Raw genomic sequence first — 12962 nt, 5'->3', positions numbered from 1 at the left:
TCATGCTTCATCACTAAAGAAAAATTTGTCCAAAACATCCATTCCTTATTTTTTTGATGAATGCTTTAAATCAACGACAGTATCTAATACATGTGAACTTGTCTATCTGGTTCAATTCTTGCACATCCCCTATCTTAAATTCATGTAGGTGCAGCTTCTTAAGGCTTTGTATGCTGTTGTTATTCGTAAACTTGCTTGTGCAGCAAGTTTACGAACTGTTTTTTAAGTGATTGAGAAATGCGATGCTCAATGTTCTGAATCATTTTTTCTGTAGGAATATGCGGTTTGCTGTTGCATTGTTTATCACGTACAGATCATGTTTTGCTGAGTAGTCGATAGTTTGTTACTAATCACTAAATTGTTGATATTTCCGGCACACCGCTATTTGGAAACCTTTCTTGAAACAATGGAATCACATTAGCACACGACCTTGATTAAAAAAAATCAACAATAAACACCCTCTCCTCAGTGCAGTTCTTCATGGTAACAAACAAACCTCTCAATACGATACAACACAAACACACCACACCAAGTAAGACGATGAGCAGCACACTGCCTGTTTACTTCTCAATTTGCTTATATTTAGCCTATTCTTACAGGGAGGCAGGGGCATGTAAGTTACGCTATTTTTCTATTTTTTCAATGGCTTTGTTTAGTGTTTTCAATGATTCCATGTGATAAACAGTACCTAAACTCACATGCTGTTGCACTTCAACACAGGCAGTGTCGCAAGTGCGTAGCGTAAAACTTCAAAAACCGGGTTTTCGCGAGTATGCAATTAACGGTATAATTCTTGACAAAGTGTTGGTGAAAATGAACCGTTCTTCTTCGATAACTACGATAACTACCGATCTAGCCCCCAAATCCCTGCACTTCCATGCACATGTGTGACATATTATTTACTGTGTTTTTTGAATATTGTTTACACTTTCACTTACATTTGGCAACACTGCATGTACACATGTGGACATTATTAGCTGATTTTATGTTTAAAGATTACAAATTGGTCGATAATTTATACGTTTACCTCATTTCGTTCAAAAGTTAGCCTATAACTAATAGCAGCTTGCGTTTTTAAATGGGACACCCTGTACATTATTTTCGTCCTATAATTCTTCATTATTATTTGCATTTGCTCAATTTATTTATAAGTGACATTACAATATACATGATTAAAACGTTAATTCGACCTACACATAAAATGTAGTGATGCATTTCAAACTGATTCTAAGGATTATAGCTACACATTCAATAATTAAGCTGATAAATAGTTATGATAACGTGCAGTTTGACATGCTGCTGGCAAATTGTAAATGCAAAATATACATGAATTTTAAGGTAAACATAATAACGTATTTCCAAAATAATTTCTATTTCATTAGTGCATATACAACTCATACATCTGGCTTTAACAGAAATGAATAAAATGGAAGCCAAATGATAATGGATGGATGTTAGGCACAGTGATTATAAATTCACAACTTCCTCAGTGAATTTTCATCTGCATCACTTATCCCACCAAAAGGAATTTGTTTCGTGACTTACCGGCTTATGCGAGAGATTTTTGTGCGGATTCCGTAATATTTTTCATGAACGCAATGCAATAATTTTCATTTTGTTAGCGCCGGTACAACAGCTATAAACACTTCTTACATTTTTGCGTTCTTTTCCTGTATGCAGAATTTCTTGAACATATCTTCGAAAAGATATCCTTAGACTTGTGTTAGGAAGCGAAGAAAGTGAATAATTTTCGTGGTTACATCCGATTCGCAACACCTATCAGCTGGTGTTTCTTTGAGAAAAAAATATTACGTGGCATACTTAGTATTTCGGGGATACATTGCAGGTACTATTGTATTTATTATTGCATTATAGATGAATTATTTTGGTCTCTTCCTGATGTCACTCTCAGAGCAGCGGGATGGTAATCCCCCAAAAAACATGTTTGGAAGAGATCCTGTTATCAGCTATTATTTGGCTAAAGGAATCATGCTCTGACTAGCTGGTACCAGTTCGCGTGGCACAATACAGCGAGAATTCCCACCCACCAAACACTAAAGAGGGCCTTTTTCTGGTGCAGTGCTTGTTTCAGCTGTTTTGCAACCGGTTTATGGTATGCTAACCAATGATGCAGCGAAGTGGAGCTTTATACATGACCCACACATCAATAACATATCCAGAAATGTCTCCTTTTTCATACGAGACAGCAAAGAAACACATATGTATACTCGCGCTGCCTTCTGGTGCGGAGTCAAATAGTGTGAGACTCATCGACCCTACCTATAGTGCTTCCCAAGTTGATGGAGGGGCTGCAGAATGGTTTCTCAACTCACACTAAATTGTAATCCCAATTCCTCACATGTCTGGCTACTGTTCGCCTCTATTGCTGCCTGCCGATCTTCATTTTATATAAGTGTTAGCCTTCCGATACGTGGTACGTCTTCGCGTGTTTCGTCACTGTCCTTAAACATGTTAAACCACTGCTGCACTGTCCGCGTAGTCGCAACACCCTCAGCAACTGTCTTTCATATCTTTCGCCCAACTGCACTAGCGTTTGATTCCGGTTTGAACTCGTATAGCATACACATCCTTATGACGCTCTGTGGAGATCCATGTTCACTTGGTCCTTATGCAAGTTCATGGCATAACTGAACTACCACATCGAGGTATTATGTTGGATATACCCACACCAACAACTGACCTTTGTCTTATCTCCATTCGCATTGAACTCACAGTGTGAGGGTCAATTGAACGGAGCCTTGTACAAAAAGCGAATGAACGTTGTTTGTTACCTTTATAGATAGGTAGGAGTACACAACGATAAACACCACGTCCGATGAAATTGAGTTACTAGGTGAAATGTTTACGATCGATCCACAGAAGTGTAGGAAGATAGTTTTGCTTCAGAAATATACTAGCAGAACACAGAGTAAGTTTGTTTCTTATGTGTCATTGGTGTGAATTCCATGGGAATAGTCAACCTTCGTTTTCAAAGGAACTAAATAATTATAGTAAATAATCATTTGCATTGTGTTTATTTTATGATACTATTAATAACTGTTTATTCTTACTTAATTACTCTGTTATTGTTTATGTTATATAGATAATACTTTCACTTGATGTGTATGGAGTGCCAACTCAGGAAGCCCATTCACCAGGAGTCCCTTTACTTTTTACACCTCGGTACATGGAGCTTGAAACACTTGTAACCGAGGAATTAGCAGACGACTCCATAAGCCATATTAGCCTGGAGTCAAGAAGATGCAGATTCCCAGACGAAACTGAAGGGCTGTGGATCTTTGAGCACTACAGCTATACAGCTTGTTTGTGGCAATGCAAAATTGAAAAAGCTATGGAACTGTGCAATTGCACTGATACTATAGTTGGAAATAACAAAGGTATTATTTATGCTAGTATTTATGCGTATCATCTACCTGAAAACAATCGATTCTTGGTACTTAAAGTAATTACATTGAATCGAAAGTACATATTCTTAATTAACACGAAAATGAATTTAAGTGACACAAATTATACATATCAACGTCAAGATAGTTTTCAGCTCAGAAGCATGATAAGCAGTTCTATAGCCGGCAACTAAAGTTGTCCAATATTATCGTCAAATATACATTCTTATTGATTAAACAGCACATGACAAACCATTGCACTACTGGAAATTTGTAACCTTGTGAGGGTTAGATCTGTTAACCATTGCAGGGTAAATAATATATTTGTATCTTAATATGTCTACATTTTGCAGGACCATCCACCTCTTGGTAATGTCGGATACATGTTTTGTATTGTTTGCTGCATTCTTCCATTTTCATCATTTCAGTCGAATTGAATTCGTTTACTCTTGTGGTAATTTTTAGATTCTTACTGAGGACTGCTTCACAATTAGTTGCATGTGCCATGAATGTAATATGTATTTCGTACAGTTTATACCATTGAAACTGCGATCAAATTATGGTATAGAGTAGCGGCGCTGTTACACGTAATCATTTTTTATTCCAATGTTATCCAAGAATTATAGTAAGTGTTAGCGGTCCAAGGTATGTACTTATTTCTATCAGAGCAAGAAAGTTGCTCTGTAAATGGGAATACATACACATGTATAGCATTCGGAACTTTTTAAAATTAAACAAAACGAATTAGGCACTTTACCAACTGTGGTTCCTTTTGTTCAAATTGCATCTCTTGAGCATCAATGCAACGGTGAGCATGTTCAACGAATGCTAGCATAGTGTTCTTAGTGTCCTTTTTTCGGAATCGCCTCAATGACCTTCGTCATGGCAGACTAAACGTGTGTAACAGTATCACAAAATATTTCTTTCATGACCAATTTTAATCTTGGGAATAGGCAGTAGGCACAGGGCCATAAAGCAGGCGAATACGAAGGATGTTGAAGCACACATATTTCTGTTTTAGCCAAAAAGTTACGAATTGCAACGGATCTGTATTATAGTGCATTGCTGTACCATAAAGACAAACTAGCAGGTGCTCGGTATTCGGGCCTCATGCAAACAATTTGCTTCTACCAATACTCCATAACACTCAGATAATGTACGCTATTAACAATTTATCTTGTGGAACGAATTCCCGAACTAAAATACCTTTAGATTCGCAGAAAGAAATCAAGATTGTCTTCTCATGTGACTTTAGAAAACTCAATTTTTTCCCTTTCGGAGACAATCTGGGAACTTCCATGTAGCCCTTTGGCTTTGTGTCTCCGAGTCTAACTTGAAGCACCAAGTGTCATCACCAGATATAATCGATTCCATGAATGCTCTGTTCCGTCTGGTGGTTTTAAACAGGTCCTTGCAGTGTCAACGTGAGGAAGTTTTTGGTCATTAGTTAACGTGAGCATAACAAATCGAGGAGAGTCTTTCAGTTTCTTTAAATCCTTTCTCAAAATGTTGTGAATCATGTCATTCGTCATATTTTATTCCTCCGCCATGCATCTGACTGTGGAATTCCCATTGTGGGCGATCGTTTAACGCATTTGTTCCATCAACTCATGGTGAGTTTTGTTTTTGGTCTGCCTTTCTTTGGGCCGTCGTCCAAGGACTCATGACCGTCCCGGAATCGCGTATACCACTCCAACACACGTGTACGAGACAAACACTCATCACCATACATTAGGTTCATTGTTTACGATATTTGTGTATATGTTTTATCTAGCTAGAAACAAAATTTAATACTGGCTCTTTGCTCCATTATGTTTCTTGTGACGAGGTGATATCAAATACAGTCACGATTCTTGCTATAACTTGACACTCCGTTAATCGGTTTTCATGATTGTGGTCTTGTTTTGTTAAGTAGATATCCAGCTTTTATGATATGTTGTTTTAAGAATCAAACCATTGATTACCTGTAAAGAAAAAGTTTCGTTACTTTTGGGACATACTATGTATAATTTTTAAGCACATTGTCACTCTTGTAGGACAATTTATCCCTGTTGTTATCTTTTTTGGCCTATTATCTTTTTAGTTAGCCTCTAATCCTCATTTGTCTCATTTCTAAAGCTACGTGCTGAAATCTTCAATGAATTATATAATCAATCAGGTTTTATTAGACAAAAAATTAGATGTATAGTGCATCCATTCAATGAGAAAAAACACACAATTTTTAAGCAATTTTTCAAAAATGTTGTCAGAATGGCATTGTCGATGAGAGTGTCTTAAAAAGGGCTAATTACTGCGAAATTAAAATACAGTTAATTTTACAGTGATTATGTGATATCTTCAAATAAACGGTGCGGCAGCTATTTGAGAACAAAATAACATCTGCGGAAAAAGGAGCAGAGAGGGAAGATGTTATTATTATGTACAGTCCGTCCGGAAAGTAAATGTACACATGTTTTTTGAGTCTGGCATTCCTGCGCTCTATGGAGAGTATGAGAATTAAATCAATCTAACGTTTACTGAGGAGCAAGAAGAAGAGTCTAATCTGAATAAGACATTGCAGACGGGCACAAGCTGTGAATACGAATAGTGCATAGTGTAAATAAAGGGCGACACCGAAAGAGAAAGCCAGAAACAGCCGCTAAACGGAGAAAGAAGAGTAAACATTGTCGAAGTGGGAACATAAAATACAAATACAAACAAATATGTCAACAACTAACGATCTCGGTGTAGTGGTTAAGGCGCTAGATTACAAATCCAAAGAACGAGGGTTCGAATCTGCTCCAAGTAGTATATATATATTTTTTTTCAAATAATGCATACAGCACATGAAAGGCGGTAAAAGTGAGCGTATTACCCGTTTAATATATTATATGACTTTAAATTTCGGTGATATTTATTAGGGAAGTGAAACAATGAAAATCAGGAAGCATATATTTAATCAGGGGTTGTATCAGAGGGTGGTGATCGGAAAAACTGGAAATTTTCCCGAATTTCGCCCATACGAGTCTCGATGATAGGAAAATTTCTTCAGAAATGTGCGTATTGCAGAGACCATCAGGTCACGAATGCCGTAAAATTTCTATGCACTTTTGCCCTTTCGCCGATCATCACCTCTGAGACAAAGAGAGAGAGAGACAGGAAGAAATAGAAAGGGAGAGATGCTCCCGGAACTGAGAGTGTGGTGCTTCCATTCAAATCAACGACATGAAAAATAGACGCTTACATAATAAGAATGGCGAATCAAACAGCCATAAAACAGCAAAGTAATAATTGCAAGCTTTATCACGTAAGGTTCCAAGATCCGAACAACATACCTCTAATATCCCGAATGTCAAAATATTACTTACACAACTCCCCCTTTCCTCAAATGTGTCATGTGAAAACAATCACAAGTTTTGGGATGAGGGACCATTTTGTGACTACAATATTAAACTATATAAGTAGACTTTTAGCAGATTCGTGTTCAGTTATTTTTTTCCACAACCAGTTTTATTCATATTCAAGACAGCAAAAGCACGATATTAGTTAAGGACAAAGCGAAGTTATTGCAACACTGCGTTACACGTGAATCATGCATATTATACTCGTGAGTTTTGCTATGCAGAGGCTAGCCACCAAGGCACGCTGAATAACGCCTTAAGAAAGCAGCGGGGACAAATAGCGATACAGTGAACGGAACAAGCAATGCATTACAGACATTTCAAGCGAAAAAAGAAAAGATCCCCCTTTCCACACTTCATGCTGTAGTTCTAACTTCCATTTCCCCAACAACGTTACATGCCTAGACCATTATACAATCCCATTACACTTAATCCAGAGCCTTCAAACAACTTTGTTCTACGAAAGGGAACGCAGTACACCACGCTTATAGATATACCATACATAGACAGTTAAGTAGTAATAGATGAATGCCAACACCACATAATATCGATTGTCCAAATATACACTGGTTTCAAACAATTAGACACATAACAAACATTAATTCCACTTCACAAGTGGTAGAATGAAAACCGTAGACTGGCCGTGGAATGAAAACCGGAGAAAATAGAATGATTTTTTTTAAAATTACAATTATGAACACAAGTTAGTGAATGAAACAATGGCGGTCAATGAAAGGATGATCCGAGATCGGATTTCGAGAAATAATTTGATGATGAGATGAAAACAGAACTTTATAAAAAAAATGATTATGAAGCGCTAGACACAACATGGTTGCCTGTTACGTCTCGTCATGTGATAATTTCTCGTTTTAGAGAGGCGAGAAAAGGTCTTTGTCTCGTCTTGTGCAATGGAGGATCAAGCTCGGAGCCGGGTGGCCTAGGCCCCTCAGTTCCCGATTGACGAAAATAATTTAAGCTATTATATATATAGTTTTTAAAGTATATAGTAAGGTCATGATACGCTAATCATAGTCTAAATTCAAGCATCCTCCAGTTTTTACCTTCTAGATTTGCCACTGGTCTCGTGGCTATCCCGGTGTCATCTCGTGTTTCCGAAATGCGTGAACCTCATAATAACAGAAGTAGAAAAGGAAGCCCTGCGGCTACGAAATGTAACGAAGTTTACAAGTTAGAATTGATAATCGGACAAGAGAGGGCTATGGAATGCTTTTAAGACATTTAAAACGCGACAAGTCTAGAAAAGGATCTGTCACGTCTTGTCTCGGATTTTACAAAGCCTACATTGTCCCGCCCATGCTGAATTGGAAGCCTCTCACCAAGGATCAAGTAGATCGTGGGCCGTGGCTCAACAGGATGTGACCCACTGCAACCCACCATCCACCGTGACCCACCATAACCTATATACCCACTACGACCCACCGACACACTCTTTTTAGTGCATTGTATATACCACCCTCTGAACAGTGGTGAATTTTGTCTACATTTTACTTTTAGGATCTCCATTTTCTTCTTCTTCTTCTTCTTTTGCATTTGTTTGTATTTACTTACCTGAGATGAGTATATCTAACAAGCAAAAATATCGTTCGATTCTCGCTCGAGTCAACTTGGTTTTGCTTTTTACCAATAAAGTAGTAATTTACAACTACAAGTAAAATATTAATTTATCATATATTCATATATTCTAAACGATACGTATTTTCAAATCAGTTGTAAAAAATTTCAATGTTTTATATGAACTAGATACAAAGTATAATCTATTTCATAAATATATAGATATCCTTAGCTGTAATACGGTTACCACAATCGTTGTGTCCGAAGTTTCGTGTGTATATCTGTGGACTGAGTGGGAATTGCAAGGGGGATGAGGGGAAAATCTGCTTGGGAATACTGGATGTATGCTATAGCAAAGGGGATTTCCGAATTATCCCCGTTGCAATGTGCACATTTTGCGCTTAACGACGTTACGAAATAGGTTATGAAACATTGAAAAGTTTTACAACGGATTAAAAATTCCTAATGTTTCATGAATTATATATGATGAATTAATGTGAATTAATATTTTACTTGTAGTTATAAATGACTACTTTATTGGTAAAAGCAAAATCAAGTTGACTCGAGCGAGAATCGAACTCGGGACACTTTAGGCGTGAATCGTGAATGCTCCATACTCTGCCACACTGTCACGTGGAAATTTTAGGCGTCGTAACGTATATACGGTGAGTAGAAACTTTAAGACGCATTTTCTAGGTTATTTGTGTCTATTGCGCTCTTCCAGTTTGTAATATTATCACTTTAAAAGGGCACTACTACCTCGCGAAAGATATTTAAATACAAACAAATGCCAAGAAAAGAAAAAAAAGTAATTAGAGACCCTAAAAGTAAAAGGTCGATAAATTCACCACTGTTCAGAGGATGCTATATAAAATGCACTAAGCAGAGTGTGTCGCTGGGTCGTAGTGAGTCTGTAGGTTATTGTGGATCGCTGGTTTATGGTGGGTCACGGTGGGTGGTGAGTTGCAGTGAGTCACATCATGTTGACCCACGACCCACCAACCGAATTACACATCTTGACCCACATGTCTCACTTGACACACAACTGACTTCAACTCTGGTGAGATGTTTCCAATTCAGCATGGGCGAGACAATATAGGCTTTGTTAAATCCGAGACGAGAGGAGGCAAAGCGTCTGTCTCGTCTCGTTTTCCGATTTTCCGATTATCAATTCTATCTTGTAGACTTCGTTACATTTCGAAGTCGCATGGTTTCCAATTTTATTTCCATTATTATGAGGTTTGCGAAAGAAAATAAGACGAAAGGAGAAGAGATAACAATTTGTCTCGTTTCGGAAACACGAGTTGACACCGGGAGAGCCACGAGACGAGACACAGGCTTCGTCTCGCATCCCTAAAATGAGACAATTTAACATGAGGAGAAGAAACAGGCAATCATGTGTTTACTGCATCATAATAATTTCTTTTCTGAAGTTCTGTTTTCATTTCATTATCAAATTATTTCTCTACGTCCGTCATCGGATCATGTTTCATTTACCGTCACGGTTCCGGAACCTTAGGTGATAATGCTTGCAATTATCACTTTGATGTTTTATTGTTGTTTGCATTCCGCATTTTCATTATATAAGCGTCTATTTGTCATCCCGTTGATTTGAATAGAAGCAGCTCATACTCAGTTCCGGGAACATCTCACTCTTTCTCTCTCTCTCTCTCTCTCTCTCTCTCTCTCTCTCTTTCCGTCTCAGAGGTGGTGGTAGGCAAAAGGGCATAATTGCATAGAAATTTTACGGCATTTATGGCAAGATTGTCTCTGCAATACGCAAATTTCTGAAGAAATTTGCCTATCGTAGAGACACACATGTGGGGAAAATGTCCAGTTTTTGCGATAACTTCCTTCTGATACATACCCCTGAATAAATATACCTGCTTCCTCGTTTTCATTGTTTCACTCCTCTAATAAATTTCACCCAATTTTTTTAACTCTTTTTCACTTAACATATTAAACGGATAATACGCTCTCTTTCACCACCTCTCATGTGCAGTATGCATTATTTAAAAAATATATATACTCCTTGAAGCAATTCAAACCACCGTCCTTTGGATTTGTAATCTAGCGCCTTAACCGCTACACCAAAATCGTTGCTTGGTAAACGTTTAGTTGTTGGAATATACGTTCGCATTTGTATTTTATGTTCCCACTCCGACAATTTCTGCTCTTTTTCCTCCGCTTTCTCTGTATTGATTTAATTCTCATATTCTAGATAGTTAGAGCGCAGGAATGTAGTGGCTAAGACGCTAGATTGAAAATACAAAGGACGTAAGTTCGAATCCACTACAAGTAGAATGATTTTTTAATAATGCATACAGCACGTGAGAGGTGGTAATAGGGAGAGTATTACCTGTTTGAGATGTTAAGTGAAATCGAGGTAAAAATTCCAGTGACATTTATTAGAGAAGTGACACAATGAAAACAAGGAAGCAGGCATATCTAATCAGGGGTATGAATCAGAGGGCGGTGATCTATAAAACGAAATTTTTACGAATTTCACACATGTAAGTCTCTACAATAGGCAAATCTCTTCAGAAATGTGCCTATTGCAGAGACCATCATACTCCACCGATTGCGCTAGCCAAAGTGAGTTTAACAAACGGTGAAGTGTTTTTTCCCTTAGAACGATAAATTAAAAAGTGCATACTGCAGGTGCACAAAGTGTTTCGAATGTTCTAGTAATTCCCTTGCCCTTTCCCAATTAAAATGCGTAAATCGTCTCTATCATGATACAAATGCTTGCGTCCGCTTTCATATGGATTGCTCATTTAGTATGAGAAGTCACCCTTTGATTATTCACGATTCCTTTGAAAAAAAAGAACTTGAAAAGGATTTGAAGCTATATTGATTAGCTCTATTACTCAGAAGTCCAAAACTTCACCCCTACATTGTCTTCTCATGCAACATCATAAGCTAAATATTGCTATGTTCAGCTCTGATGTTTGGAACGAACCGGCAATGTTCTTTCTGTAATGATATTTCCACCAAAGTGCATGCCGAAGTTAATTTATTCGATAATCTGGAGAAAATTTAGTGCCCATTAATAAACTAAATAACATACAATGGAGGAAAATTACAGAAATTATATCGTATTATACAGTAATTTTACCGTGCAAGTTCAATAGTATAATAATAATAATAATAATAATAATAATAATAATAATAATAATAATAATAATAATAATAATAATAATAATAATAATATTATAATAATATTTTCCATCCGTCCTGCGCGAAAATTGAGAATTAAATCAATCACATATGTAGTCAAGGTAAGAAGAAAAACCTAAAAAAATGAATAAAAATTTGAAGCTGGTCACAAGCTAGAAATAAGAATAGTATATGGTATAAATAAAGAGCGACATCAAAGAGAAATCGAGAAACAGATAAGCGGAGAAAAAGGGGTAGAAATTGTTAAAGTGGAAACATAAAATACAAATACGAATAGGCATGAGCACGAATCAAGTCAAAATTCGACTCGACTCGAATTCAATTCGAGTCGAGTGATACGTAATTTTCTAGAGTTGAGGCATCACGTCACCCTCACTGCTCACGACCCACAGAACCCTCAGGGAGGCTGGGAATTTAGTGTTCATGAGGGTCGAAACCTCCTCGGGTGTTTTACACAGCCAGCGACATTTCTATTGTTCGCCTTCTGGTCCTGGATGAAGGTTTTTTCATTCGAGAAGAACCAGAGCATTTCTGGCTGCTCAGGATGCTTCCAAAGACGCCTCGCGGGGCTCATTTTATTCTCCCTTGTTCTCACGGACATAAACTAGCGACAATGTCGCATCATGTACGACGGAATGTCATTACCGGGGGATACAAAAGACACAGGTTCACTTCTTATAATGTGAAAGTTGCCAAAATTAAGAATGTGGTATTTTAGTATAGGAACAGAATATATACATCAGTAAGTTTGTTTGGTAAATATAATTTTATGTATGGATAAAAGATTGCGAAAATTCAAATAGGGTAGGAGTTTCTTAATTTATTAACTTTGCTGAGGCTATAGTCTATAATATACTAATATAGACGAGTACAGATGTCGGTTATTCTTCATAGAACATGAGCGCATTCATGCTCTGTTTTCAAAGTACATTCGCAAACCCCTTAAATTCGGTATTAAAAATAAATATTGTTAAATCTTTCCTAGGACTTTAATATATATATATATATATATATATATATATATATATATATATATATATATATATATATATATATATATATATATATATATATATATAATTCTAAATTCGATTGATCCTGCTTTTCTCCTTCTGTGAAAAAAAATTGTCAAAATTATACTCTCAATGTAACAGTTTATACTTTTGTAGAAAACTAATAGCATAACACGCGAATTTTGAATTTGTGCTTAAAGTTCAATAAGGAAACTTGTAACAAATAATTATATGAATGAATGGAGGGTCCCACTGTCTTTTCTATTAGACGTCCATATGTTGAGACATTCTGGTTAAATTTTGAGACGAGTAGATTTGTTTCTATCTTCAATTTTGGAATTATAAGCAAACAAAATATTTCCACCAATCACCTAGGCTATAAGTTGCTCAAATAGTGAAATTGTAATAGATGC

At 36.8% G+C, this 12962-nt stretch overlaps 1 protein-coding gene across 1 annotated transcript in view; it reads left to right on the top strand.

Annotated features, from left to right (window-relative positions):
- The window catches only part of LOC145685919 (uncharacterized), a 203004-nt gene that overhangs the window by 143144 nt on the left and 46898 nt on the right, over positions 1-12962 (top strand). Inside the window, exon 12 of the mRNA XM_081758687.1 lies at positions 3104-3398. Within this exon, the coding sequence (XP_081614813.1) occupies positions 3104-3398 (295 nt within the window). The remainder of the gene's footprint in view (positions 1-3103; positions 3399-12962) is intronic.

This window comes from Thermobia domestica, chromosome 5 (genome assembly GCF_964235325.1).
Source record: "Thermobia domestica chromosome 5, izTheDome1.hap1.1, whole genome shotgun sequence".
In the NCBI taxonomy this organism is placed as follows: Eukaryota; Metazoa; Arthropoda; class Insecta; order Zygentoma; family Lepismatidae; genus Thermobia; species Thermobia domestica.
Note: the sequence above shows the minus strand (reverse complement) of the source record. Positions and strands in the feature narration are given on the sequence as shown.